At 48.3% G+C, this 26224-nt stretch overlaps 4 protein-coding genes across 4 annotated transcripts in view; 3 read left to right on the forward strand and 1 right to left on the reverse strand.

The window, feature by feature from the left end:
• ube2ql1 (ubiquitin conjugating enzyme E2 QL1) overlaps nt 1-1951 on the forward strand; it is a 26159-nt gene extending 24208 nt beyond the window's left edge. Inside the window, exon 3 of the mRNA XM_028964607.1 lies at nt 542-1951. Coding sequence (XP_028820440.1) covers nt 542-559 — 18 coding nt within the window. The 3' untranslated portion in view covers nt 560-1951. The remainder of the gene's footprint in view (nt 1-541) is intronic.
• The window catches only part of nsun2 (NOP2/Sun RNA methyltransferase 2), a 23836-nt gene extending 6620 nt beyond the window's left edge, over nt 1-17216 (reverse strand). Inside the window, exons 1-13 of the mRNA XM_028964603.1 lie at nt 17117-17216; nt 10397-10656; nt 9686-9843; nt 9493-9597; nt 7412-7517; nt 7252-7323; nt 6925-7009; nt 6553-6745; nt 3090-3164; nt 2767-2897; nt 1473-1546; nt 1161-1291; nt 646-742 (exon numbers count right to left, since the gene is read on the reverse strand). Coding sequence (XP_028820436.1) covers nt 646-742; nt 1161-1291; nt 1473-1546; nt 2767-2897; nt 3090-3164; nt 6553-6745; nt 6925-7009; nt 7252-7323; nt 7412-7517; nt 9493-9597; nt 9686-9843; nt 10397-10468 — 1299 coding nt within the window. The 5' untranslated portion in view covers nt 10469-10656; nt 17117-17216. The remainder of the gene's footprint in view (nt 1-645; nt 743-1160; nt 1292-1472; nt 1547-2766; nt 2898-3089; nt 3165-6552; nt 6746-6924; nt 7010-7251; nt 7324-7411; nt 7518-9492; nt 9598-9685; nt 9844-10396; nt 10657-17116) is intronic.
• Nucleotides 11412-14341, forward strand: srd5a1 (steroid-5-alpha-reductase, alpha polypeptide 1 (3-oxo-5 alpha-steroid delta 4-dehydrogenase alpha 1)). The gene is made up of 5 exons (XM_028964604.1): nt 11412-11786; nt 11995-12161; nt 12236-12337; nt 12997-13147; nt 13804-14341. The coding sequence occupies exons 1-5, from the start codon at nt 11476-11478 to the stop codon at nt 13868-13870; spliced, it is 798 nt and encodes a 265-aa protein (XP_028820437.1). The 5' UTR covers nt 11412-11475; the 3' UTR covers nt 13871-14341.
• On the forward strand, nt 16472-24675 carry tent4a (terminal nucleotidyltransferase 4A). Its single transcript, XM_028964609.1, has 13 exons — nt 16472-17199; nt 17954-18077; nt 18300-18346; nt 18445-18565; nt 19562-19669; nt 20471-20599; nt 20912-21125; nt 21557-21683; nt 21771-21877; nt 23119-23297; nt 23412-23558; nt 23957-24010; nt 24237-24675. The coding sequence occupies exons 1-13, from the start codon at nt 16547-16549 to the stop codon at nt 24381-24383; spliced, it is 2157 nt and encodes a 718-aa protein (XP_028820442.1). The 5' UTR covers nt 16472-16546; the 3' UTR covers nt 24384-24675.
• Nucleotides 24676-26224: the final 1549 nt, after the last annotated feature.

Genomic DNA, 26224 nt, shown 5'->3' on the forward strand with positions numbered 1-26224 from the left:
CGCTCAGGAACATAACAGTAATGCGTGAAATATGAACCAACACCGTGGCAATCAGGTCACCCAAATTAGGCACCCACTTGGTCAGTCGTCCTCAAAAGACTTCACTATCGCGGTCAATACTGCAGCAGCAAGTGAGGATAAACACTCTTGACGACATTTAAACGATGATGACATTATCCCGGGCGGGTAGTGACAGGGACAGTCCCCCCCTGGAGACACTCAGGGTTGAGTGTCTTGCTCAGGGACACAATGGTAGTAAGTGGGGTTTGAACCTGGGTCTTCTGGTTCATAGGCGAGTGTGTTACCCACTAGGATACTACCATTACTAATATTTCCAGAGGCACATCACTCTTTGATTGAAATAATCATATACCTGTAATCATTAAAAAAACAAAATAAAATACGGAGGAACGGCACATCTAAAAACACAATGTGCCTAAAAATCCCGTTTCCTCAAGTCTCCCAGGACGTCATAAACTAAGGGACATCTTGTCTAAGCGCCTCCAGCTGGGTTCATTTATGCTCATTTTCTTCCCTTCAGCCTCGCAGCAGAATTTAGCCGATACAGATACAGATGAACAGATCTCCCTGCACCCAAGTGAGCGTGCGGGTCTCCAAGCTGCAACTGGGCCGTGCGGGCCGTACCTTCGGGTGGCGACGGTTCCACGGCATGGGAGCCTTCTTCATCAGCACGGCAACGAAGAAGCCCCCCGTGTTCTGGTGGTGAGGCAGGATCCTCATACTGAAGACACACACATGCAATTTTACATGGAACGTGAAACTGTGTTTAAAATAAAATTTTGCAAGAATTTCCACCTTTATCGGCCACAGCAGCAACAAACGAGGGAATATCTTAAAGGAGGAGGGCGTCCATATCTTTAGCATAAATTGATTATTTTCCCCCAGACCTGTACATAGCTACACAAACAGTACGCATTTAGTCATCGACTACAAACAACTCATCCAGTACAGTTTGTGAAAGCTAATATCTGAAAGATCTGACGGGGAACTCTGGGCAGAGAAGAGCAACGGCGCCCTCTGCTGTCAGACAAAAACGGGAAAGGAGGTCATTTCATGGCATCTCTTCCCAGGACCACAAGCGGAGCCTTAGGCTAAGACTACAAGACTAAGAAGAGGCGGTGTGGAGGAAAGCAGCGTACCATCTCTCCAGCTTCATGGCTTTCAGCTTCTCTGGGTCAGTCGGGGGGAACATGGTGGGACGGATCTGGGTGTGTCGGCTCTCCGGTACCTCGGACCAGTTGGAGAACCACTGACCCTCTTTTGTCATCAACTGGAACCCATGGGGAACAAACATAACAAATTTTTAAAAAATGACTTTTGTAATGTACCATTTTAACCTTTAATTATTGATCATTTCTCGAGCAGACTCTTGTGACTTGTAGCCTGTCGTATTGAATATGTGCCAAAGTTGCAGTTCACAAATTAGAACCATTTCAACGATTGGTCATTACCTTCCACGACGTAACCCCTGGCATCCACTTTAACCCCGGAAGGTCTTCTGCAGCATCCACAAGCTCCAACGCCCCTGCAAAACATCATATGACCGGGTCAAAACCCCCACCTTCAACTCAACCAAGCCGCACCAGACCCCGCTTTACAGAGAATTCCTGCTCCGGACGCACAAGTGCTGCACTGACACTTCAGTGGGACCGTGTCTGATCTCTGGAGCTGCCGGATCAGAGTCGTGGTCATCAAGTTGCGAAAAAAAGACGACCAAAAGGAGATCAATGCTAATCTGGTGTTGCCAAACCTTCTCTCTGGTGCCCCCCCCTTTTGTAACCAGTGGGGATTTAATCTTGCCGATTGGTGCTTGTGGATTAGGAGGGAAAAAAGGTGACCTCCTTTATTCTACATTTAATGAGGGTTCTGCAACTTCTTGCAAATGTCTTGCAATATAAAAAAAAAAAAAAAAAAAAAAAAAAAAAAAAAACACACCATTTTCAGCAAAGGCCTCTACATTATAATATTAATTAAATATAGACGACAGTAAAACAGACACGCGTCCTGAGCAAAGGGACAATTTCCAATGGGGAAAAAAAAAAAAAACAGAATACGTTAAATAACGGCTGAAATTCGGGCTGGTGCGATGATCAATCACAACGCACAATATATATATTCAGCCCTCTATTACATAAAACATCAAAGATATAATACATTTTAATGAAGTGTTTGGTTTGATTTCTGTGTGAGGGCCCACGTGTCTTTTTTTTTAACATATAACAAAAATCTGCGTTTACGAGTTGTGCGTTTGCGTTCACGTCTGAAATAATGCGGGCTTTCACTTATCCCAGCTGATTTGCTTCTCTCAGCTGTTATTCCAGTTTAAAACACACAGTCAGTCATGATTTAGTCATTTACTGCATTGCGAGATTATATATATATATATATACACACACACACACACACACACACACACACACGAGTATATTGGATATATTGCAGAACTCTTCACTTTACACATTTGCACATCTTCGCCCTACTCTTTACATATAATTTATGCTTAAAAACAAATTTGTAATATTCATTTACATGTGCATATTTGTAACACTTTTGTAATTACTTGCAATATTTGTAATATTGAGGTCAGTAGCAGTCGCACAAGCATTTCACCCCGTGTATGACTGTGTATGGGACAAATAAAGAAATTGGAATTTGAATTTATTTCTTTATTTTAAAAATACGCCAGTGGTTATCTGGGAGGCTCCGTAAAAACCATATAACAGTGCAGAAAGCCGAGGCCCTCACCTTCACTCTTCTCCAGCAGCGAGGCGATCACGGCCTCGTCCTCGACGGGGTTCAGGGAGCAGGTGGAGTACACCATGCGCCCACCCACCGCCAGCTGCTCCACGCCGCGCACCGCGATCCGCAGCTGCAGCCTGACATGCACACACGTGAGTCAACACAGGAAACCAGTACAGTTCTGAAACCAGTTAGGGGATTTACAATGAACGTGTACACAGCTTGTTAACTACGTGTGGACAACTATTCAGTTGCCATGGTATTGCCATGGTATTGCACTGTTGTGCAATTTAATCTACATGTAGATCAGACTTGGCGGCCACTGTTACCCATGCAGATGCAGACTGTTGCTGGTCGTCCATTTCTTCCACACATCGATGTTCTTCCTCATCGTCCCGTCACCACTACAGGAGCAGAACAGAAGAGGGGGCTTCACACAGACCGCAAAAAAAAAATAAATAAATAAAAAACCTCTGCAGGAGTCCGTCCATCTGCCACACAGACAAACATTTTTCCTATTGTTTGTTTAGAAGAACAGGAATAATTTTGCATCTAAAACTTACATCCATGGCAGAAAGAACCAGTATAGGGTGCCAGTAGCCTGGCGGGAAACACTCGCCTATGCATAATAATCGGTAAAATAAGCTTATTATATTATGTCTTTCAATCACTCATTTTATTCTAGCTACTCTCTACTAAGGATATAATAATAAATGAATAAAAATTATATATATTTCATTCAGGCCATCACAGGAAGAAGTGCATCCAGGCCAAGATGGGGGATAGAACACTGGATTATGTGGGGAGGGGGAACGAACAAACACCACGGATCCCGTCGGTCTTGCTGAGCCACGATATCAGAATCTGACCCGAACTGCCAGCAATTTGGGGCAAGAATGGGGGCGACGCGACCACGCTTTGCCGAAAGGGCGTACGGGAAAGCCGTAATCATGCATCTGGAGCAAAACAGCCACGGCTTGCACGCCCCAAAAAACAAAAAAAATGAATAATAAAAAAAAAAAGAACGGGGTTTTAAGGCACGTCCCTCCCGGGTAGCATTCGAGCTGCCAGCCAATACCACCGGGAAGAGAGAGCGGAAGGTAGTTCCCATGCCGGGGGCACGACCGTGGGTTTGCAAGCACAACACATCTTGCGGACGTTTCAGTCCGGGGGTGAAGGAGGAGATGAGGAAGAAAAGGTCCCCCATCATGAAAAAGTGACTTTGTGAGATGATTGAACATTAATACGAGTTCCCCCGGCCTGCCTGTGGTCCTGCAGTGGCTAGAAATGGCGGCCGGTGTAAAGAGGGTTTTGGTCGTTCTGCTTCACCGTTCAGAGAGCGGCAGCTCAGACGGTCGGATCTAGAATTTGTCCCCTTATGATGTCATAAGGGGGAAAGGTTACCTACAGTTTCTCATGCTCTTTGGGCCCAGAGAATGATCTACACCGACCGCCACGGCTTCCAAACCTGATGGAAGCAGATGTGCAGCTAGCAGAAAAGCAAAATAAAAATCAACATATTCGTTGAAAATGTACCATCATTAATGAATCTCAGATGACTACATAAATATGTTGCCATTTGTTCCATAAAATGTATTTTAATTTATGCGACCCAGCGTTTCGCAACGTGGCCTCAAACCTCTAAGGTCATGAGTTCGAACGGCGGCTCGGCGGCTCTCCTCGTGCCGGCGCAGGTTTCCTCTGGTTCGTCCAGTTTCCGTGGTGAACTGGGGACTAAATAAATTGTAGGTGTGACTGCATTTTGTGTGTGTGTGTGTGTGTGTGTGTGTGTGTGTGTGTGTGTGTGTGTGTGTGTGTGTGTGTGTGTGTGTGTGTGTGTGTGTGTGTGTGTGTGTGTGTGTGTGTGTGTGTGTGTGTGTGTGTGTGTGTGTGTGTGTGTGTGTGTGTGTGTGTGTGTGTGTTCAGTGTAGGGTAGTAGTAGCCTAGTGGGTAACACACTCGCCTATGAACCAGAAGACCCAGGTTCAAATTCCATTTACTACCATCGTGTCCCTAAGCAGAACACTTAACCCTGAGTGTCTCCAGGGGGGGACTGTCCGTGTAACTACTGATTGTAAGTCGCTCTGGATAAGGGTAAATGCTGTAAATGTCCTGAGATGGATTCAGCCAAATGAGACCCTGAGTAATGAGGTCAGGCGTTTAAGAGAATCGGAACAAGAAGAAGCCCAATCCTAAACTGAGAAGACTTTAAGAGAACGGTCACATTAATCTAGTTCAAAGCTTCAGAGTGTCTAAAACGCTGGAAAGCTCTCTTCACCGGTTTAACCATGAACAGCCAAAATAAGTTGCAGATCGATTACACTGCAAGCGCAGCACACGGTGACACGGTGAAATGTGTCCTCTGCTTTTAACGCAAAAACGCTCGGACACGGACACATTCTGCCTGGGAACGGCGGGCTCTCTGTGCTGCTGGGTGATGGACACCTGACTGTACGGTAGGGCTGCGCGACTGTTGGCAAATGTTACCGATATTCTAATCACGAGGAGTTCATTCTTTTAGGTAAATTAATTTTAAATCGCGCTTTCAGTTTTAAACGAACTGTAAGTGAACGAGGCTTTTAGACTTTCGCCGATAAAAACCAGCCCGTCAACATTTTCTGGATTGATGAGCAAAGGCAGGTCACTATGAAAATACTACACTTTTTTAAAATATTTAATATGAAATATGAACCATTTACCTGCTTGTTTGGGAAAAAAAATAACCAGGCATAGATTTGAACAAATTATACAATATATTGAAGTTGTGCCTTTCCTATGGGGTGGGAAGACCGATGCTCTGGCCTGTAACATGAAGAACGAATTTCGTAACATACAACATAAAATAAAATCTTACGCATCGATTCTTTGTTCGCTCATTATTATAGCCGTACATGCCGCAGAAAGTCCGGCAATTTCGCTCGTACCGTCTGAGAATACTGCTGGAAAGAGTTTGGAACACCGTCCAAATATGATGGCGGTATTGACGCATGCTAAGCGGTTGAATGTGACATCTAGTGTGTATGAAGTGAAGTGATTGTCCCATGTGATACACAGCAGCACAGCGAAATTTGTCCTCTGCATTTAACAATCACCCTGAGTGGGCAGTGGGCGGCCATGACAGGCGCCCGGGGAGCAGTGTGTGGGGACGGCGCTTTGCTCAGTGGCACCTCGGCGGGTCGGGATTCGAACAGGCAACCTTCTGATTACGGGGCCGCTTACTTAACCGCTAGGCCACCACAGCCCCACAGGATTTGAACCCGGGACCTCTCGCACCCTAAGCGAGAATCATACCCCTAGACCAATGACCCAGACGGATATATCTATGGCGTATAGATATATCTATGTTTTTTTTTATGGTTGCCAACTTTTTCAACCCCGAACGAGGGAGCATTTGTTGAAGGTGCATGCGGCCGCTCCTCTCACTCTGTCACAGTCTGTGCTTTCGTTCGCCCCCCCCGGTGGTTTTGTTATTTAAATGTAAATATCGTAGTGATTTAAATTTGATTAAAACCGTGCAGCGCTGGTAGACGGCCTTTTATTAGAAGGCTGCAGCACTGAAACTGCACCACAGTTCAAGTCTCGCATTTTGATTACATAAAAAGACTTTTGCATGAGGGCGATGGTATTTCCCTGCAGAATCCTAAATAAACGAGTTATCTGCCAATACCGTGCACTCACATGCACAACTGATATAAACTGCAAGCTAAATCAGTGTCTGTTTAATTTCGAACGCACAATGCTCAATCTTTCTCTAGACATCCCTAAATCTTGCAGGTACACATACACTCTCACCTGCAGGGCACATCGCAGAGGATCCGATCGTAGAACAGCGCGTCCCTCTTCCCATCGCGCGCCACCTGCAGCCACGGGATGGCGGAGGCGTCGTGGTTCACCACCATGATGCAGGGGCTGTTGAGCCGCTTCGCCTGGTGCACCAGCAGGTAACAGCGCTTGTTATCCACGTCGTTCGCAATGACAAATCCCTCTGAGACACACACACACACACACACAGGACATGGTTCAACGTAGCGAAAAGCACAAGACCCCCCATTGGTGGCTGGTGTGAATGTGTCAGGGTCATTTTACGTTAGTGTTATTTTTCATTTTTTCTAAAAACGGAACGCGGTGCGTATACGATGAACACCGAGGGACGGTGTGTCCTACCCGGAAATGGCACATCCATGTCAGAATGGAGCATCTCGATCAGCTGAGCGGTCTTAGACCCAGGAGCAGCACACATATCCAGGATCTATACATACACACAGACGCGCAAAGTGAAGATAGGAACCTTTACAGGAGTCTAGGTTCAATAAACAAAATTAAACTTTCACAAGTTAAACAGGCAACAAGCAAAACCACCCAAAAAAAAAACAAAAAAAAAAGAAAACAAATCGATAGTTTTCTTGGACCATTTTTCCCCACTTTTGCCGCATCGGGGGAAGATGCCTCTGAGGTAAGCTGACAAGAACCAGAGCGGTACTGATCATTTACCTTATGGTGGGGCTCAATCTTCAACAGCAGAGGAGGGATCATGCTGACGGCTTCTTGCCTGCTTATATTTCCCTGAAAGCAGGAAATAAAAACCACGCATTAGGACACGCGGCGGGTCGGCACAGCTGCGGGTTCAAGGCATGTATTCAACTTCACCCACCGATTCGGTCTCGCTAACCAAGAACTGGTGGAACTTCTCCAGGAGGGGAGACTTCCTCAGGATCTTCCGGCTCAGGTTGGTGTGCCACGCCAGTTCGTCGGGGTACCTTGCAGACCCACAAGTGCAAAGACTTCTAGAACAGCACACTCGATTCCACCTTCCTTTCAGCCGGTCGATGACTTATTTCTACCCCATACAACATCACGAAAAGTAAATGTGGGGAAAAAGTCCAGTACATACCGATACTAGATATTATTGAAAGTGATTGTTTTTGCAAAATACTCTAATAAACCAATAGCTATGAAAGGCGCCCAGGGCACAGTGTGTTGGGACGGCACCTTGCCGGATCGGGATTCCACTTCCTCACTCCCTAGACAAATACGGCCCCGAGATTACAGTTAAGGAATCACTTAAAGGTCCCCCATCATGAAAATGTGACTGTGAGATTATTTAACATTAATACGAGTTCCCCGAGCCAGTCTACGGTCCTGCAGTGGCTAGAAATGGCGGCCGGTGTAAAGAGTGTTTCGGTCGTTCTGCTTCACCGCTCAGAGCAGCAGCTCAGACGGTCGGATCTGGAATTTGTCCCCTTATGACGTCATTAGGGGAAAGGTTACCTCCCATTTCTCACGCTTTTTCCCGCCTCTCCCCTAAAACATCATCTCCACCGACCGCCACGGCTTCCAAACGTGCAAAGCATTGCAATTGCTTGGTTTTTGGGTGCAAAAATTTGCACAAGAAGAACCAGCGGGTCCGTTTTATTTTTGTTTCTGGAAAAACGCCGACACGACTTCCTGTCTGCACCAAACATTTTGGTTGGTGGATTGTGCTGATGACGCCATTTCCCTCAAACCAGGGGTGAACCTTTACGATTAAATGCTTTAAACAGTAGTGTTTTTTCTTTTAGTTAATTATGCCTTTATTGACATATTTAGCATTTGCTTCAGTGCACAGTATACAACAAAATTGTGTGGGCAAACTCACAAATACAGACAGTAGACTTTAGTCAGTGCTGTACAGGCGGCAATGCAGACAATATACGAAGTATACACAAAAAAAACCCTGAATATCTGGTCGACACTAAACAGATCACTACTGAAGCATTTTTGCATATACAGTACAGGCCAAAAGTTCTGACACACCTTCTTATTCGACGTGTTTTCTTTATTTTCGTGACCATTTACGCTGGTAGATTCTCACTGAAGGCATCAAAACTATGAATGAACACATGTGGAGTTCTGTACTTAACAAAAAGTGGAGACCTGACCTCCACAGTCACCGGACCTGAACCCAATCCAGATGGTTTGGGGTGAGCTGGACCAACAAGTGCTAAACACCTCTGGGAACTCCTTCAAGACTGTTGGAAAAGCATTTCAGGTGACGACCTCTTGAAGCTCATCGAGAGAATGCCAAGAGTGTGCAAAGCAGTAATCAGAGCAAAGAAACTAGAATATAAAACATGTTTTCACTTATTTCACCTTTTTTTGTTAAGTTCACTAGGGTGGTAGTAGCCTAGTGGGTAACACACTCGCCTATGAACCTGAAGACCCAGGTTCAAATCCCGCTTACTACCATTGTGTCCCTGAGCAAGACACTTAACCCTAAGTTGCTCCAGGGGGACTGTCCCTGTAACTACTGATTGTAAGTCGCTCTGGATAAGTTCATAACTCCACGTGTTCATTCATAGTTCTGATGCCTTCAGTGAGAATCTACCAACGTAAATGGTCATGAAGATAAAGAACACACGTTGGATGAGAAGGTGTCCAAACTTTTGGCCTGTATTGTGTGTGAATATGTATAGACCCATATAGATTACTGCACATTGCCCAAGATTGTGGCAAACAGCATTAGTTATTGCACACTGTCTGCTACCGGAAGTGATGGTTTGTGGGAAGAAACGTCTCGGAGTCTGCTGGTCCAACTACTGATGTTTTGCTGAACTCCTCGTGTGTTCTCAATTTAGCTGATCAGATCCGAATAAAAGCGGTACAGCGCTAGCGATTCCCAACGAGCTTGTTTGAGCGATATTCCACACGCGTCTCGGATTGGTGCATTCCTGGGTGAAAACTTCTGCAGCTTACCAGCTCAAAGCCTGAGGAGCCTCTATCTTCTGACCATCGACCTCGAGGGCCTGAACTTCCTTGAAGTATTTCTCCTTCAGGCAGTGAAGGATCTCTTTGGCATGGCTGGTGAAAAGGCGGCGCAAACAAGTGTCAGGCCACGGCACAATCTCACGCAATGAAACACAGACAACGAGCAGGACGCCACGAGCACCTTTTATATCCCGTTATCCGGATGGTGGCAGGCAGCGGCTCCCTCATGGCCTCCATGAACGCCCCGAACTCGCCGCCAGGGACGAGGCCCAGCTCCCTGTAGTACTGCTCGAACAGCTCGTTCTCCTTGACTATCTCGGCGTAGCCTGCGCCCCAGCCCTGCGGTGGGACACAAACGCGCCGGCTGTGGGTCACACGGGGGCGAGACCTGGCAGGACACCTCCGGGCCCTCACCGCGGGGCGCCTGGTTTATACCAAAATCATTTTAAAATGACAACAAGCACACGCGTCCTACGATGAAAGCGGTGAAGTAAGTGCGCGGTAAGTGAATGTAAGTGGGTGCTAGTAGCAAGAAGACCCAGGTTCGAACCCCACTTACTACCATCGTGTCCCTGAGTGTCTCCAGAGGGGGGACTGTCCCTGTAAATGTTCTGTAGATCTCTGGAGGGTGGTAGTAGCCTAGCGGGTAACACACTTGCCTATGAACCAGAAGACTCAGGTTCAAACCCCACTTACTACCATCGTGTCCCCGAGCAAGACACTTAACCCACTAGTGTCTTCGGGGGGAAGCTGTCCCTGTAACTACTGATTTACTACTGTAAGTCGCTGTGGATAAGGGCGTCTGGTAGATGCTGTAAATGTAAAATGTAAGTAAAGAGTAAGTTGGTGGATGAGGCTCCAGCGGGGGTTCGGCTAACGGCTGCCAACTTACTGCGCCGTTCCTGTCTCGTCCGCCGCTCTGCTGCTGCTGCAGCCGTTTTCTGTCTCTGCTCCTTTTACCCATCGTGGACACGCACACGAGCCTGGAGACCTGCAGCGTTTTCTTGGAGACCAGCCTGGAGACCTGCAGCGTTTTTGTGGGAGACGTCACTGGACGCGGACGCCGCCAGAGAACTCGTGGGCTGCTGATGACGCGATCCGCAGGCCGTCCAGGTCGAGGAAGGACCGCGCTTTAGGCGGCCGCCGAGTCGCCTGAAACAATTGTCTGAATTAAATCGTGAATTTGGCAAACGTTACAGACCACATCGCGCAATATCATTCTACATTACGTTACATGTACAAATGCACGTCTATTATTGTGGCACGGCGACGTGAAGCGCTCAAAAACCCACAAGACTACCGATCCCACAATGCAGTGCGCACTTTGCTGACAACACCAAGCGCCCCTACGCGCACGGCGCTTTTGTGACTTTGAAGCGCGGAAAAGAAGTGTTTCGAGCTGCTTCACGAACCATTTGCCGTCGGCGTGGAAACTGCTCCTGTACAGATTCAGGTGCAGCTCTGCGAGGCAGGCGAAGCGCTGCATTATGGGATCTGTAGTTTGTGTGTTATCAGCGCTTCATATCGCCGGGCCAATTTGACACCCTGTTGTACAGAGTAATGTAGATTTGCTCCAAATGCTTTAGCATTCATAAATAGTTTTAGGATTTCTTTAAAAATATATGTATTAAGAACGAGAGTGCCTTCAAGTTCACTGAATGTGGATGAACAACAACAACAATTAATATTATTATTATAATAACAAAAATAATCAATAATTGGAACACAATTAAAAAATCATAAAGAAATAAACAAAATGAATGAAAAATCTATTTACCATCTACAACTTTATTTTAATACGTAAAAAAAGTACTGTTAAGTTTGACGAGCAACATCATAAGGAAACACGTTCGACGTCATTGGTTGAAACTGCCAGGGGGCCACACCCCCTCCGGCTTGTGATTGGCTGTCACGGCGTTACGAGGAAGCGGGCCACCGGCCGAGCGTCGCCGTGGAAGCGGAGCCGCCGCGATGGACCCACTCCTTCGGCTTCTCTTTTCCTCGGAGGCCGAGGAGCTGTCCGCGCTGGACCGCATGGCGCACTTCATGCTCCTGATGGCGGCGCTCACCTTTCTGACGCTGCTTTTCGAGAACGTGCCGTACGGGCGCTACGCCTCCCGCAGGTACGGCTTCCCCGTCGACGCCCGGCTGGCGTGGTTCGTCCAGGAGCTGCCGGCCCTCGCCGTGCCGCTGTGCCTGGTGCTCTGGACGTCGGCGGCGAAGACCTCACGCTTGCCGAACCAGCTGCTGCTGTGCATGTACTTTTGCCACTATACTCAAAGGTAGGCGTCCACGTCCACACTTACAGCATTTACCAGACGACTTACAGTCAGTGGTGACAGGGACAGTCCCCCCCTGGAGACACTCAGGGTTAAGTGTCCTGCTCAGGGACACGATGGTAGCAAGTGGGGTTCGAACCTGGGTCTTCTGGTTCATAGGCGAGTGTGTTTCCACCACCACGTCCCCGCTCCAACTTCTGGTTTGTTGCAGGTCCCTCGTGTACCCGTTTCTGATTCGAGGGGGGAAGCCCACGCCCTTTGCCTCCTTCGCGCTCGCCTTTTCGTTCTGCGCGTACAACGGGTACCTGCAGGCGAGGTACCTGAGCCACTACGCCGAGTACCCGCCGGATTGGGTGTCGCGTCCTGCCTTCATCTCGGGTAATGGCGACGTGGCCTCGTTCCGCGCTCCTTGCCTGTTTCTGGACGTGACTTGGTGAACGCCGTGCTTGCAGGGTCCGTCATGTGGCTGGCTGGATGGCTGATCAATGTCCACTCTGACCACATCCTGAGGAACCTCCGCAAGCCTGGAGAAACGGGCTACAGGATACCCGCAGGTAAACTCCACCCCTCTGAGGTTCGTTACGCCGGGCGGCGGCGGCCCGGTGGCACCGAGCAGAGCGCCGTCCCCACGCGCTGCTCCCCGGGCGCCTGTCATGGCTGCCCAGTGCTCACCGAGGGTGACGGTTAAATGCAGAGGACACGTTTCACCGTGTGCTGCGCTGCAGTGTCTCACAGTGACAATCACTTCACTTTTATTCTATTAGTAGCTTAGCGGGTGACACGATCGCCTACGAACCAGACGACCAAAAAGTCACAGGTTCAAAGCCCACCTGCTGCCATCGTGTCCCTGTTAAGTGACCCATTGGGACTCGGGGGATGTAACCATATACATCCCCCCACCGACATTTTGGGGCAGTGGCGGCCTAGGGTCCCCTGCAGGGTCCGTCGTGTGGCTGATAAATGTCCACTCTGACCACATCCTGCACCGTAATCAAAAGGTCCCCAAACACTGCTCCCCGGGCGCCTGTCATGGCCGCCCACTGCTCACCAAGGGTGACGGGTTAAATGCAGAGGACACGTTTCACTGTGTGCACCGACAATCACTTCACTTCACAGGTGTGTGGGGCCAAAGTGCCAGTCCCAGATGTCCGCTGCATACATTTGTGTTGACTCTCTGCATGATATATTTTTATTATTATTATTTTTTTTAAAGGAGGTGTTTTCGAGTACATTTCCGGAGCTAACTTCTTCGGGGAGATGATCGAATGGGCCGGGTTCGCCCTGGCCGCACATTCCGTCCACAGCGCGGCGTTTGCGGTCTTCACGGTCATCGTTCTCTCCAGCCGAGCGCTGGCTCACCACCGGTAAGAGGCCCGGTTCTAAATTCCGACCACACCCCCTTTTACATATCCTTCCGCCTCATTTCCCCCCGTTGTTATAACCCTTACCTTCTGACTGAGTAATATTGCTTAGTAGGCGACAGTTCGCCATGATTTCACTCCGCCTGAAATGCCAGGCAGGTATTCAAAGTGCCCAGCCATACGGCGCCATCTACAGGACTGGAGGATATAGCCACACCAGCGGGCTAAATTTGTCAATATCGATATTTGATGTCCCTGTATCGATATTTTCCAACACCCCTATTGCTCCTTTGCATATCGAATGTTATGGAGATGTGTAAAAGATATCTCCTACAAAGTCCCATCGCTGCGCTCGTGTATTTTGTGCATTTGGGTGGCCTATGAAACCAATTCCCCTACAACTCCACAATCCTGACTTTCTCACTGGCAGCTTATGGAGAACGGAGATGTACCACAGGGGTCTGGTCCATCAGCTGACAATGAGATAAGATGAGATGATTCGTTGTTTGTCCCACAAGTGGGAAGTTTACAACGTGTGACTTATTCTGTCTTATCGCTGCAACTGTCGTCATATACCATCTACAGCGAGCACAATTGACCGTTTCTTTTATTTCGCTGGTGCGGCATGCTGGAATGGCCTTTTCTTTCTTATTTTACAGGTGGTACAAGGAGAAGTTTGAAGATTATCCCAAATCCAGGAAAGCTCTGGTGCCGTTTTTGTATTGAAGTATCTGGATAGAAAGCATGGTGCAGGTCGTCTGGAATGCATCCTGCGAGGATTTAAAAAATTTTTTTTTTTTTAAACGTTAAATAGTACCACCAGTAATGCTTCCCCCGTGTGCCTTAAGGGTTTTTTAGTACCACAATGTTAGAAACATTTTGCATACTAGACGAATGAAAACGGATTACGCGGCGAAGTGAATTGATGTCTATAAGAGCCGCCGCTCCCCCGGGTCTTTTAGTGAAATCAGTCGTAGCACAGTGGCCTTTTTGCATTGCAAAGCCGTCTGCTTTTACTCTTAGACGACAGACGAACTGTCTCGATCTCAGTCGGCCGAGCACGGAAGCTCGCCTGGACAACTCGCAGCTCTCTCCTTCTACAACAGCCCGCAACCTCGGAGTAACAATAGACAACCAACTCTCCTTCTCGACTCACATCAGCAACCTTTCCCGCTCATGTAGATTCCTCCTCTACAATATCAGACGAATCCGCCCCGAATCTGTCAGCACAGGCCACCCAGATCCTGGTTCAGTCCTTAGTAATCTCACGATTGGACTACTGCAACTCCCTCCCTTCCCAAGTTCTCCCACACCGCCCCTCTGCTACGTTCCCTCCACTGATCTCAGTACATTTACATTTACAGCATTTATCAGACGTCCTTATCCAGAGCGACTTACAATCAGTAGTTACAGGGACAGTCCCCCCCCCTGGGAGCAAGTTAGGGTTAAATGTCTTGCTCAGGGACACAATGATAGTAAGTGGCCTACAAAGCCAAGCATGGAGTAGCACAGCCCTTATTACGCCCTCACAGCCCTTATTACACCTCACACTGCACCTCGTATACTCCGAGCCTCCAGTACTGCTCGCCTGGTCCCTCCATCTCTGAAGGTAAAAGGAAGACGCTCATCTAGACTCTTCTCCGTCTTGGCCCCTCGGTGGTGGAATGAACTTCCAGCTCAGTCACTGAGCACCTTCACACGGCAGCTCAACACCTTCCTCTTTAGAGAAGATTTAGATGAACTTGTGACCTTCTTCTTGTCTGACTTCTGTATAGAAACTAGAACAGAGTGAATAAAAAGATTTTATTCATAGTTGGGGGTCCTGGTGAACCAGAACTGATCACTTCATCCATGGTGACATGGAAGCACGTTGTAAGTCGCTCTGGATCAGGGCGTCTGCTGAATGCCTTAAATGTTAAATGTAAGATGTCAGCAGGACACAGCCGGGAATTAAAACATGCGTGATGTGTCCCCCTCGACTCTCTTCCCGAGCAGTAAATGTGTGTGTCGACGCAAACTCCGGACCCTCGCCGTGAAACTTTCATGAGGGCCGGAAACACAACCTGCGGAAGGCGACACCGAACGTCTATGGAAAAGAGGTCTAGCTATTACTTGAATGCCTGAGAAGAAGCAGGCGGAGAAACCCGAGAAATCCGCCGATACAGATTAGCCTGGTGTTTTATTCCGCGGGAGAGTTTGAACGTGTGCTTGATTACAGGAGAACACCCGTCCTGGGCGTCCTCCACAGCAAACATTAAGAATGGGCGTAATTTGCAGGAAAGTTGGTGTATTAAAATTTCCCATCTGTTATTCCATTGCAATAAATACTTAAAAAAAAAAAAACATTTGGAAGTCAACCACCTGTTGTGTTCATTTAATTACATGCATTTACATTTTACATTTATGGCATTTATCAGATGCCCAGTCATTGTGGTAGTGCCACAAAAAATGCAGTCCACACACACTTTAGTCCCATCCTTCCTCCACCGAGTGAGGAAATAGCCTAGTGTGTAACACACTCGCCTGTGAACCAGAAGACCCAGGTTCAACCCCCACTTACTACCATCGTGTCCCTGAGCAGTCTCCAGGGGGGACTGTCCCTGTAAATACTGATTGGGAATGCTGTAAATGCTGGCCACGCCCCCTCGGCGAGACGCGTCCTCGCTGCGTGGGGACCCCCCCCCCTCGCTACGGTGGGGTGGACGTGATTTATTCCTGCACGGCGCTGGAGGTTTTTAATTCGGGATTTCCAGTGAAATCGGGTCGGGTCCCCGTAACCAAGAACGCCGCCGCTGATTGGCCGCCGGGCTCCGGGCGTCAGTAAATAAAGAATGAACGGGGCAGAGAGGGGGGCAACAAGCTCGAGTTTTACACGTTTCGGGGCAACAGTCACCCTGTCGCATCACAAGCACACGGACACCGGCCCCTTAACGTCAAAATCCGGGGTGCGCTTGGGCCCTTCGCCCTTCGATACGCGGTCGTAACCGGCGACGGATGGAGTGGAAGTGGAAGGAAGGAAGGAAGGAAGGAAGGAAGGAGGGAAGGAGGGAAGGAAGGGTGGAGTAGCCCCGCTCCCTCGCCGGCCAGACGGGGGTGTGTGCGGGCGATGGTTTAAAAATCCTACAGACATGCGTATTGGATATCGGGGTTCAGGACACGCCATATTGGAATCGCCGCACCGTACGCCGACACTTCACAGCGGGCGGCTTTTCGGAAAGGCGCCGCTCGTCGATTCCTTTTCTTCTTTTTTTTTTTTTTTTTTAAAACCCTCCGCCGGTTCGGCGCTTTTGCTACCGTTGTCTCCGTTTTTCCGGAGAAGGCGTGTGGTTCAAGCCGGCGGACGCGTCGGTCGGTTCGGGGGGGAGAGAACGGGGTCGCTCGGCGGAGAGAAATCCGAGGTGAATGGATCCGAGGGTCGCTTGGATCCAGCCGGAGCAGAAGGGACCCGCGAACGCCTTATGGATGCACGTCTGGGAAACGTCCCAGGCGGTCCGGGCCAACGCCGCCGCCGCCGCCGGCCACCACCACCACGGCCCCCGAGCCGGCTCCCCGGCGCTGGACGCTTTTAAGAACGCCGCGGCGGCGGGCAAAGGCGGTCCCGCCGGCCAGGCGCCGCCGAAGCCGGGCTCCGTGTCCTCCCCGTCCTCGGCGGAGTCCGGAGCGGACAGCCCGTCTTCCGTCGGCTGTCCGGGGAGGACCAACGCGAACAAGAACGCCGGAGGTGCCAACTTGTTTTTTAGCTTCAGCGAAAGCGCGTTCAACAACGTCAACCACCACCATCACCACCAACAGCACCATCACTACCGCCAGTCCCACCAGGAGCAGCCGCCGCCGCCGCCTCCCCAGCAGCAGCAGTACAACCTCCAGAACTGCGCCCGGCGACACCCGCTCCAGCCGCCCGCCGCCCACAGCCACCACCACCCCGGCCGGAGGAAAAGCGACAACAAGGCGAGCACGTACGGACTCAACTACCTGCTCTCCACCTGCAGCAACGGGAACTACGTCCACTCGGGCACGCCGTGGAAGACGAGGCGATACAGCCCGGGCGTAGACGGGTGAGCGGCCGCCGCAGGCCCGCGACGTTCTTTCAGCCTCGTCGCCCCTAATTCTTTTTTTTTTTTTTTTTTTTTTTTTTTTTTATTCTTTTTACGTTTATTAACGTTTGTTATTCGGACGATCGTGACGTTTTATTAGGTTCTGTCTGCCGCTCCCGAGTCGCGTTGCGCTACTGTAGGCGGCTAGGCTAACTCGGGGAGGAGCTAGGCGAGCGTTAGCATGCTACCATTAGCTCTTAGCTCCGCCGCGTCTGTTTGAACGGGGGTTAGCGGCTAGCTTAGCCGTAGCATGCTAACGGAGCTCCGTTAGCACGTCTCCGCGGAGAAGGTGGGTGGGTGCTGGGGGTGGAAGTGTCCCGCCGGTGTGGAATTATTTCCATAAAACACACTCGTTCCCGCTGCATTCAAATTTTATTCGTTCAGTTAACGTGGTTTTACGTGACCTGTGAAGGATTTAAAAAAAAAAAAAAAAAAAAAAAACTGCAACTAAATGTCACTCGACAGGAGCGAAGTGACGACCAAACGTTGTCCTTGCGACGTCGTGCGCTGGACGGGCTTTTCGGTCCGTGGCCGTAGGGAGAGCGTGGGATCTGTTGCGTGAACTTGCGTTGATTTCTGCTCCCACCTGGAGAAGTTCCTCAGAGGGATCCCGTGGCGCTTTTTGAAAGCACTAAAGCTCTTTTCGGAAATTTTCATATTTTGAAATATATATTTGCACGCTTGTTCTCCTTCACATGCTGCTTTTTGGGCCCAGGCTTCACGAGGAGATTGTGGACTTCTACAACTTCATGTCACCCCGACCCGAGGAAGCGGCCATGAGGAAGGAGGTGGTGGACCGAATAGAGACGGTCATCAAAGACCTGTGGCCGACGGCCGACGTAAGTGTTTCGTTTGAATCAGGTTTTTTTTTATTTTTATTTTTTTATCATTATTATTATAAATGTCCAAATGTGGAGAATTGGACCGATGCTACACCTCGGGCAGCCCCGTCTTTACACGTTCCTGCGTGTTGTGTTGAAAAAGGCGCCCGAACGGCACCTTCGGATCCGCGTCTGTGGCTTTTGCCGTATTGTCTCATGCGTTTCGTCTGTCTGCTGCAGGTTCAAATATTCGGCAGCTTCAGCACCGGACTCTACCTACCGACGAGGTAAGCCGGCCGCCCGCGCCGCTCGGCGAGGAGGCCGCCGGGCTTTTGCCGTTTGTGCAGCGAATCCCGTCGGGATGACCGCTTCTCTTTCTCCGCAGCGACATTGACCTGGTGGTCATCGGCAAGTGGGACAGGCCTCCCCTCCAGCAGCTGGAGCAGGCGCTCCGCAAACACAACGTGGCAGAGCCGTATTCCATCAAGGTCCTCGACAAAGCCACGGTGAGCGGTCCGGCAGGGCCGGACGATGCGTTTTAATTAGCTGTGTAGTGGGTTTCGTAATTTGACCGGCGTCCGTTTGCTCAGAACATCAAGTGGCCAATGAGGAACCTAGAGGCCGCGTGACCCTGTGTTCTACACATTCTGTCAAGCCCCGGCTAGTGGTCTCTTGTCACCGCGCTTTGGACCGTTTTGGTTCTAGGACTGTTGGATTCCAAGTAGAGAACAGATTTGGGGGAGAAAAGAAAAAAAAAAAAAAAAACCCTATTAAAATACCTATTTTGACAGCGTTTTATCAACATTTTCATAACCACGACAAATTAACTTTAGTTAACGCCGTCTCAGGGTCTTCATGCAACCGTGCAAATTTCTACCACCAGATGTAGTCGTGTTTTGTCAGTAATGTCATTGCTGAACACTCATAATAAAGTTGGCCTAGCGGTTAATGAAGGTCGCCGGTTCGAATCCCGGTCCGCCAGGGTGCCACTGAGCAAAGCACCGTCCCCACACTGCTCCCCAGGCGCCCGTCATGGCCGCCCACTGCTCACCAAGGGTGATGGTTAAATACAGAGAAGCAATTTCCTTTGGGATTTAATAAAGTATAACTATATAAATAAATAATAATACTCATAGCATTAAAAAAAAAAAAAGACTGCTTCTGTGTAGTTTAATTATATGCCAATAGGCTGCACCACGAAAGGTTATCTGCAGCCGCCACGCTAGCAGCAGCCACTTTTAAGTTGCGAGTCGGGTTCTCCTTGGATCGCTTTGCCTTTAGCCGCCTCGGCGGCCCTTGTTCTATAGCGAACCTGCCGTGGTACCAGGCTGGCACGCCATCGCTCCCCATGAACGAGCCTGAAGTGCCCGTGGACCTGATGGTGGTTTTAATGTTGTGCCCAATTTGCCTCTGCAGCGGTTCTGCCATGTTTAACTGAAGTTTATAGCTCGGCGGGGGTGTTTTATGCCCTTTTTTAAGATCTTCCTTTTTCTCGTTTCTAGGTACCAATCATAAAACTGACCGACCAAGAGACGGACGTGAAGGTGGACATCAGTTTTAACGTGGAGACGGGTGTGAAAGCTGCTCGCTTTATCAAAGAGTATATGAAGGTAAAAAATTTTTATAAAACGTTTATAATCTGGCTGTGCCGTTGCCAATTTCCTTTTGGAAAGATCAGGGCACGTCAGACTCTAGCAGTAAGTGTGGCTACTTGTGAAATGTTGAGCGTCGCTGCAGAAGAATCTATTCCCTCTGCTCCACTAAAGTTTCTTCTAATATTACCTGTGGTGGCCTAGCGGTTAAGGAAGCGGAACCGTAATCAGAAGGTTGCCGGTTCGAATCCCGATCCGCCAAGGTCCCACTGAGCAAAGCACCGTCCCCACACACTGCTCCCCGGGCGCCTGTCACGGCTGCCCACTGCTCATCAAGGGTGATGGTTAAATGCAGAGGACAAATTTCACTGTGTGCACCGTGTGCTGTGCTGCTGTGGCAGGAAGTAAAAACTCATAGCATAACAATATCTGGGCAATTCTACTGAAGGGGGACTTTCTGTCTCACCCATAAGGCCAGTGGAATAGCAGGTATTTTTCATGATTGAGAGGTTCTATAAAGTTTTAGGATTTTTTTTGTATTCAGCTGTGGAGTTTACTCAAACATTTATCAGAACATATTTAAATTATTTAATCTTAATTTTCCATGCACTCTGTCAGTACCCAATCGCAGATGTGGAAACAATTAGGGGCGTGGTCCAGATTGGGCACTGACACGCGCCGCATTTTGTTTGAAGTTTTTTAATTTAATTTTATTTATTGGCTCTTTAGTGTTTTTTTAAGACCTTTTTAAAATCACACGGCGACGCGCATGTGAATCTGCTGGGTTTTTGTAACGTGTGCCTCTCGCCGTTTCGACAGAAGTATACCGCACTGCCTTACCTGATCTTCGTGCTGAAGCAGTTCCTCCTGCAGCGAGATTTAAACGAGGTCTTCACTGGTGGCATCAGCTCCTACAGCCTCATCCTCATGGTCATAAGCTTCCTACAGGTGAGCGTACCGCAACTCCCGATGGCGTTAACGCCCGTCTGCAAGTAGACGAGAGGCTAAGACATCTGTGGGGCTCAGTAAAGCCGGATTTAAGGTCCCCCTCTCCCCCTCCTTGTTTAATGCTGGGGGACATTTTACGGGCACTGCTTTCGTGTCAGTCCTGCGAAAGTCATGCGTGCATCTCGTAGTACTTCTCTGGACCGTTCTGTAAATGTTATTTAAACGTTGTCCTGTAATGTTTACGAAATCTCAATCGTGTTACTTTATTTATTTATTTATTTTTTAATCCACCTTCTCATCTTTGTGGTGTAGCTGCATCCGAGGATCGATGCCAGGAATCCTAATGTAAATTTAGGCATCCTGCTGATCGAGTTCTTTGAGCTCTACGGCAGGAATTTCAACTACCTGAAAACGGGCATCCGGATAAAGAATGGCGGCGCGTACATGGCCAAAGAGGACATCATGAAAGCCATGACCAACGGTTACAGACCCTCCATGCTATGCATAGAGGACCCTCTTCTTCCAGGTATGAACCACAGTGTGTGGTTTTTAAATAACAGAACATGCACCCTTCAAATCCTCTCAATTATGCTGTGAATGGCGAGATGGATCTAGTCCTGGTGCTGTTCTGATGGTGGACCAGATTCTAAGTAATTGATGCCAATTGGATCTGCTTATCATTAAGATAATCTCAGCTAAGATGACACATGGGTAGATGGTTGCTCAGATGGTAGCTCATTGTGTGTGTGTGTGGTCTAGCCCAGTGGCCCTCATAAAGCGGTGGATGGGAAATACATATATCTTCAAAGTAGTGAACGATTTGAGTCTAGTTCACCCGACATGCCTCTCTGTAGAGACGGTCCAACACGGAGAAATAGAAGATGCTCTAACATCCAAAAGGGTGGTTTGTAGGTGAAAAACACCAACGTTTTTGGTTCTTCGTTTGGAACCGCACAGGTAACGACGTTGGCCGAAGTTCATACGGAGCCATGCAAGTGAAGCAGGTGTTTGACTACGCCTACATCGTGTTGGGCCATGCCGTTTCGCCGCTGGCCCGCTCTTACCCCAACAAAGAGGTTGACAGGTGGGGTTTCGTTGTGCTTGCATGACACCACAAAGAATTTATTTTTTTTATTTTTATCTTTTTGAAACACTGTTTGGGTCTCTGCAGCACTTTGGGCCGAATCATCAAGATTACACAGGAGGTCATCGACTACAGGGAGTGGATCTTCCAGAAATGGGGCTGCCGACATTTAAACCGCGCCGAGCGCAGCGCAGGTACTTGTCCTCGCTTCCGTGGTGAGGCGCGGACCGGCGCCAGAATGGACACCGATCGGCACTACGGACGCGTTCTGATCGCCCGAGACTTTCTTTAACCGCCGTGGTCCGGCTCATTTAAAACGGCCACTGGTCCGAGCAATGGCAGATGTCACAACCAGCACGGCGCTTTGACTGTTGTACCTTGACCCTTATTAGCCTTGCAGTAGAGCGCACCGTATACGTTGGAGTTGTAAGTGGGTTTTAAGTCTAACATGGTTCTGTAGCCAGTCCTATAGTAATGAACGATGCCGACTTTGAAGAAACGTCAACGTCTGGTTTTATTTAACGGCGCAGGACAATTTATCGGTTTTTAGTCAGGAGCTTTAATAATAAAGGGGGTCAGGCGTGCATAATCCCTCGCTGCTGCGCACGTGCAACCTGGATTCCTGACGGGCGCCACTTCAGGACGCTCACGGCTCTCGGCATCGAACCTGCTGAGCCGCTGCGCCGGGCTGATATGCCTCTTAGAGACGCCGTGAATCCACATCCGATGTTTTTCCCCCTCTCTTCCTCCTCGAGAGATTTGCTGACTATCAACACCCACACACCACAAATATTAGCAAACGTAAACAGTTTATTGTCAGTACGGTATACACAGTATACGGTGTATTGAAATAATGTTTAACACGGGGACCCCCCCCCCCCCCCCCCAATAGTCCAATTATAAAATAAAAATGTATATACATTGTATGTATGTATATACACATTTTACTAACTAAAACTATACAGTACCTCTAAGAGAAAAGTTAAACCTCTGTACAATGAACAGGACAACTTATCTGCTCTTCCTGCTGTACAAAAAATGAGGCTAATAGATTTTTCATTATTTTTTTTATTTTTTTACCTTCATACCTTACCGTAATAAGGTATAAGCGTCACTAGTCGGAGCTGTTTGGTGTGGATTGTGTAAAATTGGGTGTACTGTGAATGTAATAGCAAGTATGCTTCTGCCTTTTAGATGCTAGTAGGGTGATTTTTAGAGTACCGATTTGGCTCTTTTAGTAGTTTTAATGTACGTTTTCCAACTTTAGTGTCAAATGATTTATTTTAGACTTTGTATTACTGTATTATGGTTATTATAAAGTATGTTCAGTTTGAATACATCGATGCCTGAAGCAAACGGAGAGCGTTGACCTTCAACGCTAGTTGTGCTTCTACTGTACGGTTCATGCAGTTTCAACTTGTGTCCTACCCTCCAGCCCCTAAAGACACGACTCCGTCTACGGACTCCGGGGCGCTGTTGGGCGTGGCGGTGGAGGAGCAGCAGCAGCATCGGGATTCTGTGTCTCCGCACAGCACCGACTCGCCCATGTCGCTGTCCAGCCCGCAGCAGCACTCCTCGGCGTCTTCGGCCTCCTCGCTCTCCGGCAGCGACATTGTATGGGTCCTCCGTTTCTTTTTGTCCTTTTTTTTTTTTTTATTTTTTTTTTTATTATTTTATTCTTGATGTCGAGGGGTTTGTGAGGGGAACCTTGTTCTTGTTCATCTCCAGGACTCAGACCCCACGCCATGCGCTGTGCCAGCCTTGCCTCCTTACCCGCTACAAACACTGGCCCTGGGCACCCTGCCACCCGCACTCCAGATGGGCACGGGCAAGACCAACTTCACCGCAGCACTGGCCATGTCCCCCGCCTCCCAGGTACGTCCTCATTATAAGACGTTTCCTCCTGACGTAATATTTAGTTGGACGGAGGTTGCTCGTGACATGAACGTGTGAAACACTTGGTGATCAACGGGGAGCAGTGTGCGGGGACCTTGGCGGACCGGGATTTGAACCGGGGCCACCACTGCCCATCCAGACATTTATCTTCTGCGTAGCTGAATGTTACCAGAACCTTCCAAGGGGCAAAATTAGTCCAATCGCTGGACATTGAAATCCCGCGGCCCATGGGGACGTATTGGACCGTGCAGTGTACCCTTGCACCCCTGATTATGACTGTTGCTGCACGTTTAAAAAAAAAATATATATATATATATATATATAATTTCTGAACACTTAATTGAGCTTACGAGTAAATGTCTCAAACCTGTCTCCAGGCTCGAGTGTCCATGCCAGGCGGTCTTCCCCTTCACGCCTTACCTGGCAGACAGGTGTGTATGGCAGATGGATCACTCTCATACCTTCATTTGCCCCATACTGCTGTACCCCAAGCCCCCCCGATTCCATTGCCCAGTCCCCACCTCCATCATAAGGTATGAGCTGATGCGTTCATCACTTCATTTAACCTGTGTGTGTCTTATCTTAAATTACAATGATTCCAGTTCCTGCATAAATTTAAATATTCGTGTGTCTGAGTGGCTTGTCTCTCTGTTCTAGAATGGGCCCAAGTTTCCACTAAAGGGCTTCCACAACACGGCGATGGTCCACAGCCCGGTTCTGCCCAACCGGGGCCACATGCAGTACAACCGTAACACCTGGAGGAGGCGCAAGAGGGACAGCTTGCCAGCCAGTGTCAGTAGATAAGCCCATCCCACCTCTAGCTCCACGGCCCCCCTCTCCTTCTCCCGTATTCGCGCCGACACACCCGGACTCTCCTTGCTGCTGGACTGGGGACGAGAGACCGGCGTCGCCGAAGCGTCCGCGACTCCTTGCCCCGTTGGTGGTGGGTGGTGCTAAATTTCCAATCGGCCACAGAAATTCTGCATGACTTAAATTGGGGGGAAACAAAACTTTAAAAATATTAAAAAAAAAATACAAAAGTTGATCAAAAAAGGAACCAAAAAAAAAAACAAAACGGAAAAAAACCACAATTCCTCTGTGCCGTGGGAATGATCTGTTCCGTCATCCTAGAACTCCTTGTTCACAGGTTTTTTTTTTGTTTTTTTTTTATGTTCTGTTTTAATGTGCCTTTTTTTTTTTTTTTTTGGCTTTTCCACTTATTGTTTTCCCCGTATGGGGATCAGTCTACACGTGTGTGAGGAGCTGGAGTCTGTGGAATTTGTGCTTTATTTTTTATTTTTTGTGGGTGTAAGGATTTTTTTTTTTTTGGGGGGGGGGGGGGTGCAGGGTGGTGATTGATTTATTGGGTGTAATTGTAACTGTGACACTGGGTAAGAACACTGCAGCCAAGCTGGTTCTCGGGATGTCGTCACCCGTCCGGTGTACACAAGCATCAAGCAAATTCTTATTTGTGCAATATTTTTTTTTTTTTTCCCTTTGGGGAAAAAAATATATATATATTCTATTTAATTTTTTTTTTTTTTTTTTTTTTTTTTTTTTTTTTTTAATTTGTTTTTATTTTTGTATTGCTTTTAATTTTGTTTACAGCTCCAGTCCCCTGTGCCGGCTCCTTGTAAAAGTCTGTTTCGGCCGTTTTAGGCTCCGCGTCAGAGTGTCCCGCCGTACGAAGCCTTCGGGTCTCGACGTTCCCCGGCTCTGTTTAATGAGCCGCTCGATGCCCCGCCCTGTTGGTCCAGCCCTGAACTGCGGTGTCGCACCCCAGCACCGTCGGAGAAAGCGCTCTCGTTTTAATCTTTGTGTGTTGTACGTTTATTTTTGGGTGTGTGTCTTCCTTGTGATAGATTGTGTAACGTGGTCTCCGGTGTGCTTCTGCTGAAGTTGTCTACTGGGGGAGTTTTGGGAGGAAATTCTCTTCACTTGTATGAAAAGCAGGGGTGGCTGCGCATGCTGAGAACTTAGTTTTTTTTTGTATTTATTTTTTATAAAGAAACCTTGAAATTGGCTGAACTAATATGGGGAACGGTCTACTAGACTAATTCAGAAAGGCCTTCGGGTCGATGCAGCTTAGTACAAAGTGCCCTAACTTAGCTTGCTGAGTTCAGATGGAAGGCCTGCCCCGACAACAGACTTTAAGGAGTAAGGGAAGTGCTTTTTTTGATTCCTTTCTGGAATCTTTGTGCATTTATTTGGTGGTACTTACGTTTTTCTTACTTTTTTTTTTTAATTTTTTTTATTTTTTTTTTTTTTCTGTACTGTATTGTATAATTGCTGTTGGTACCTGGCACACATGCTGTATTGCTGTTGCTTGAAACGTTACAGGCATACAGGATATTACTATGCAAGAGGAATATATTTTTATCTATTTTTGTGTGTGTGTTTTTTTTTTTTTTTTTTTTTCCTTCCCCTAAACTGCAGTCAGAATTCTAATTATAAAAGGAGGAAGTATTGCAGGAAGCAAGTGTGTGTTTTCTGAGATGGACATTGTATGCAAGTCCCCCCCCCCCCCCCCCCCCCCGACTCCTATCCCTGTTGCCATGGGAACCTAACAACTGCAGGACCTCTATTCTCCCATGGTTTCTTTATTATGAGGTAGTCACATGTAATGACCATGGTACCAAAAAAAA

Source organism: Denticeps clupeoides, chromosome 20 (assembly GCF_900700375.1).
Source record: "Denticeps clupeoides chromosome 20, fDenClu1.1, whole genome shotgun sequence".
Classification (NCBI taxonomy): domain Eukaryota; kingdom Metazoa; phylum Chordata; class Actinopteri; order Clupeiformes; family Denticipitidae; genus Denticeps; species Denticeps clupeoides.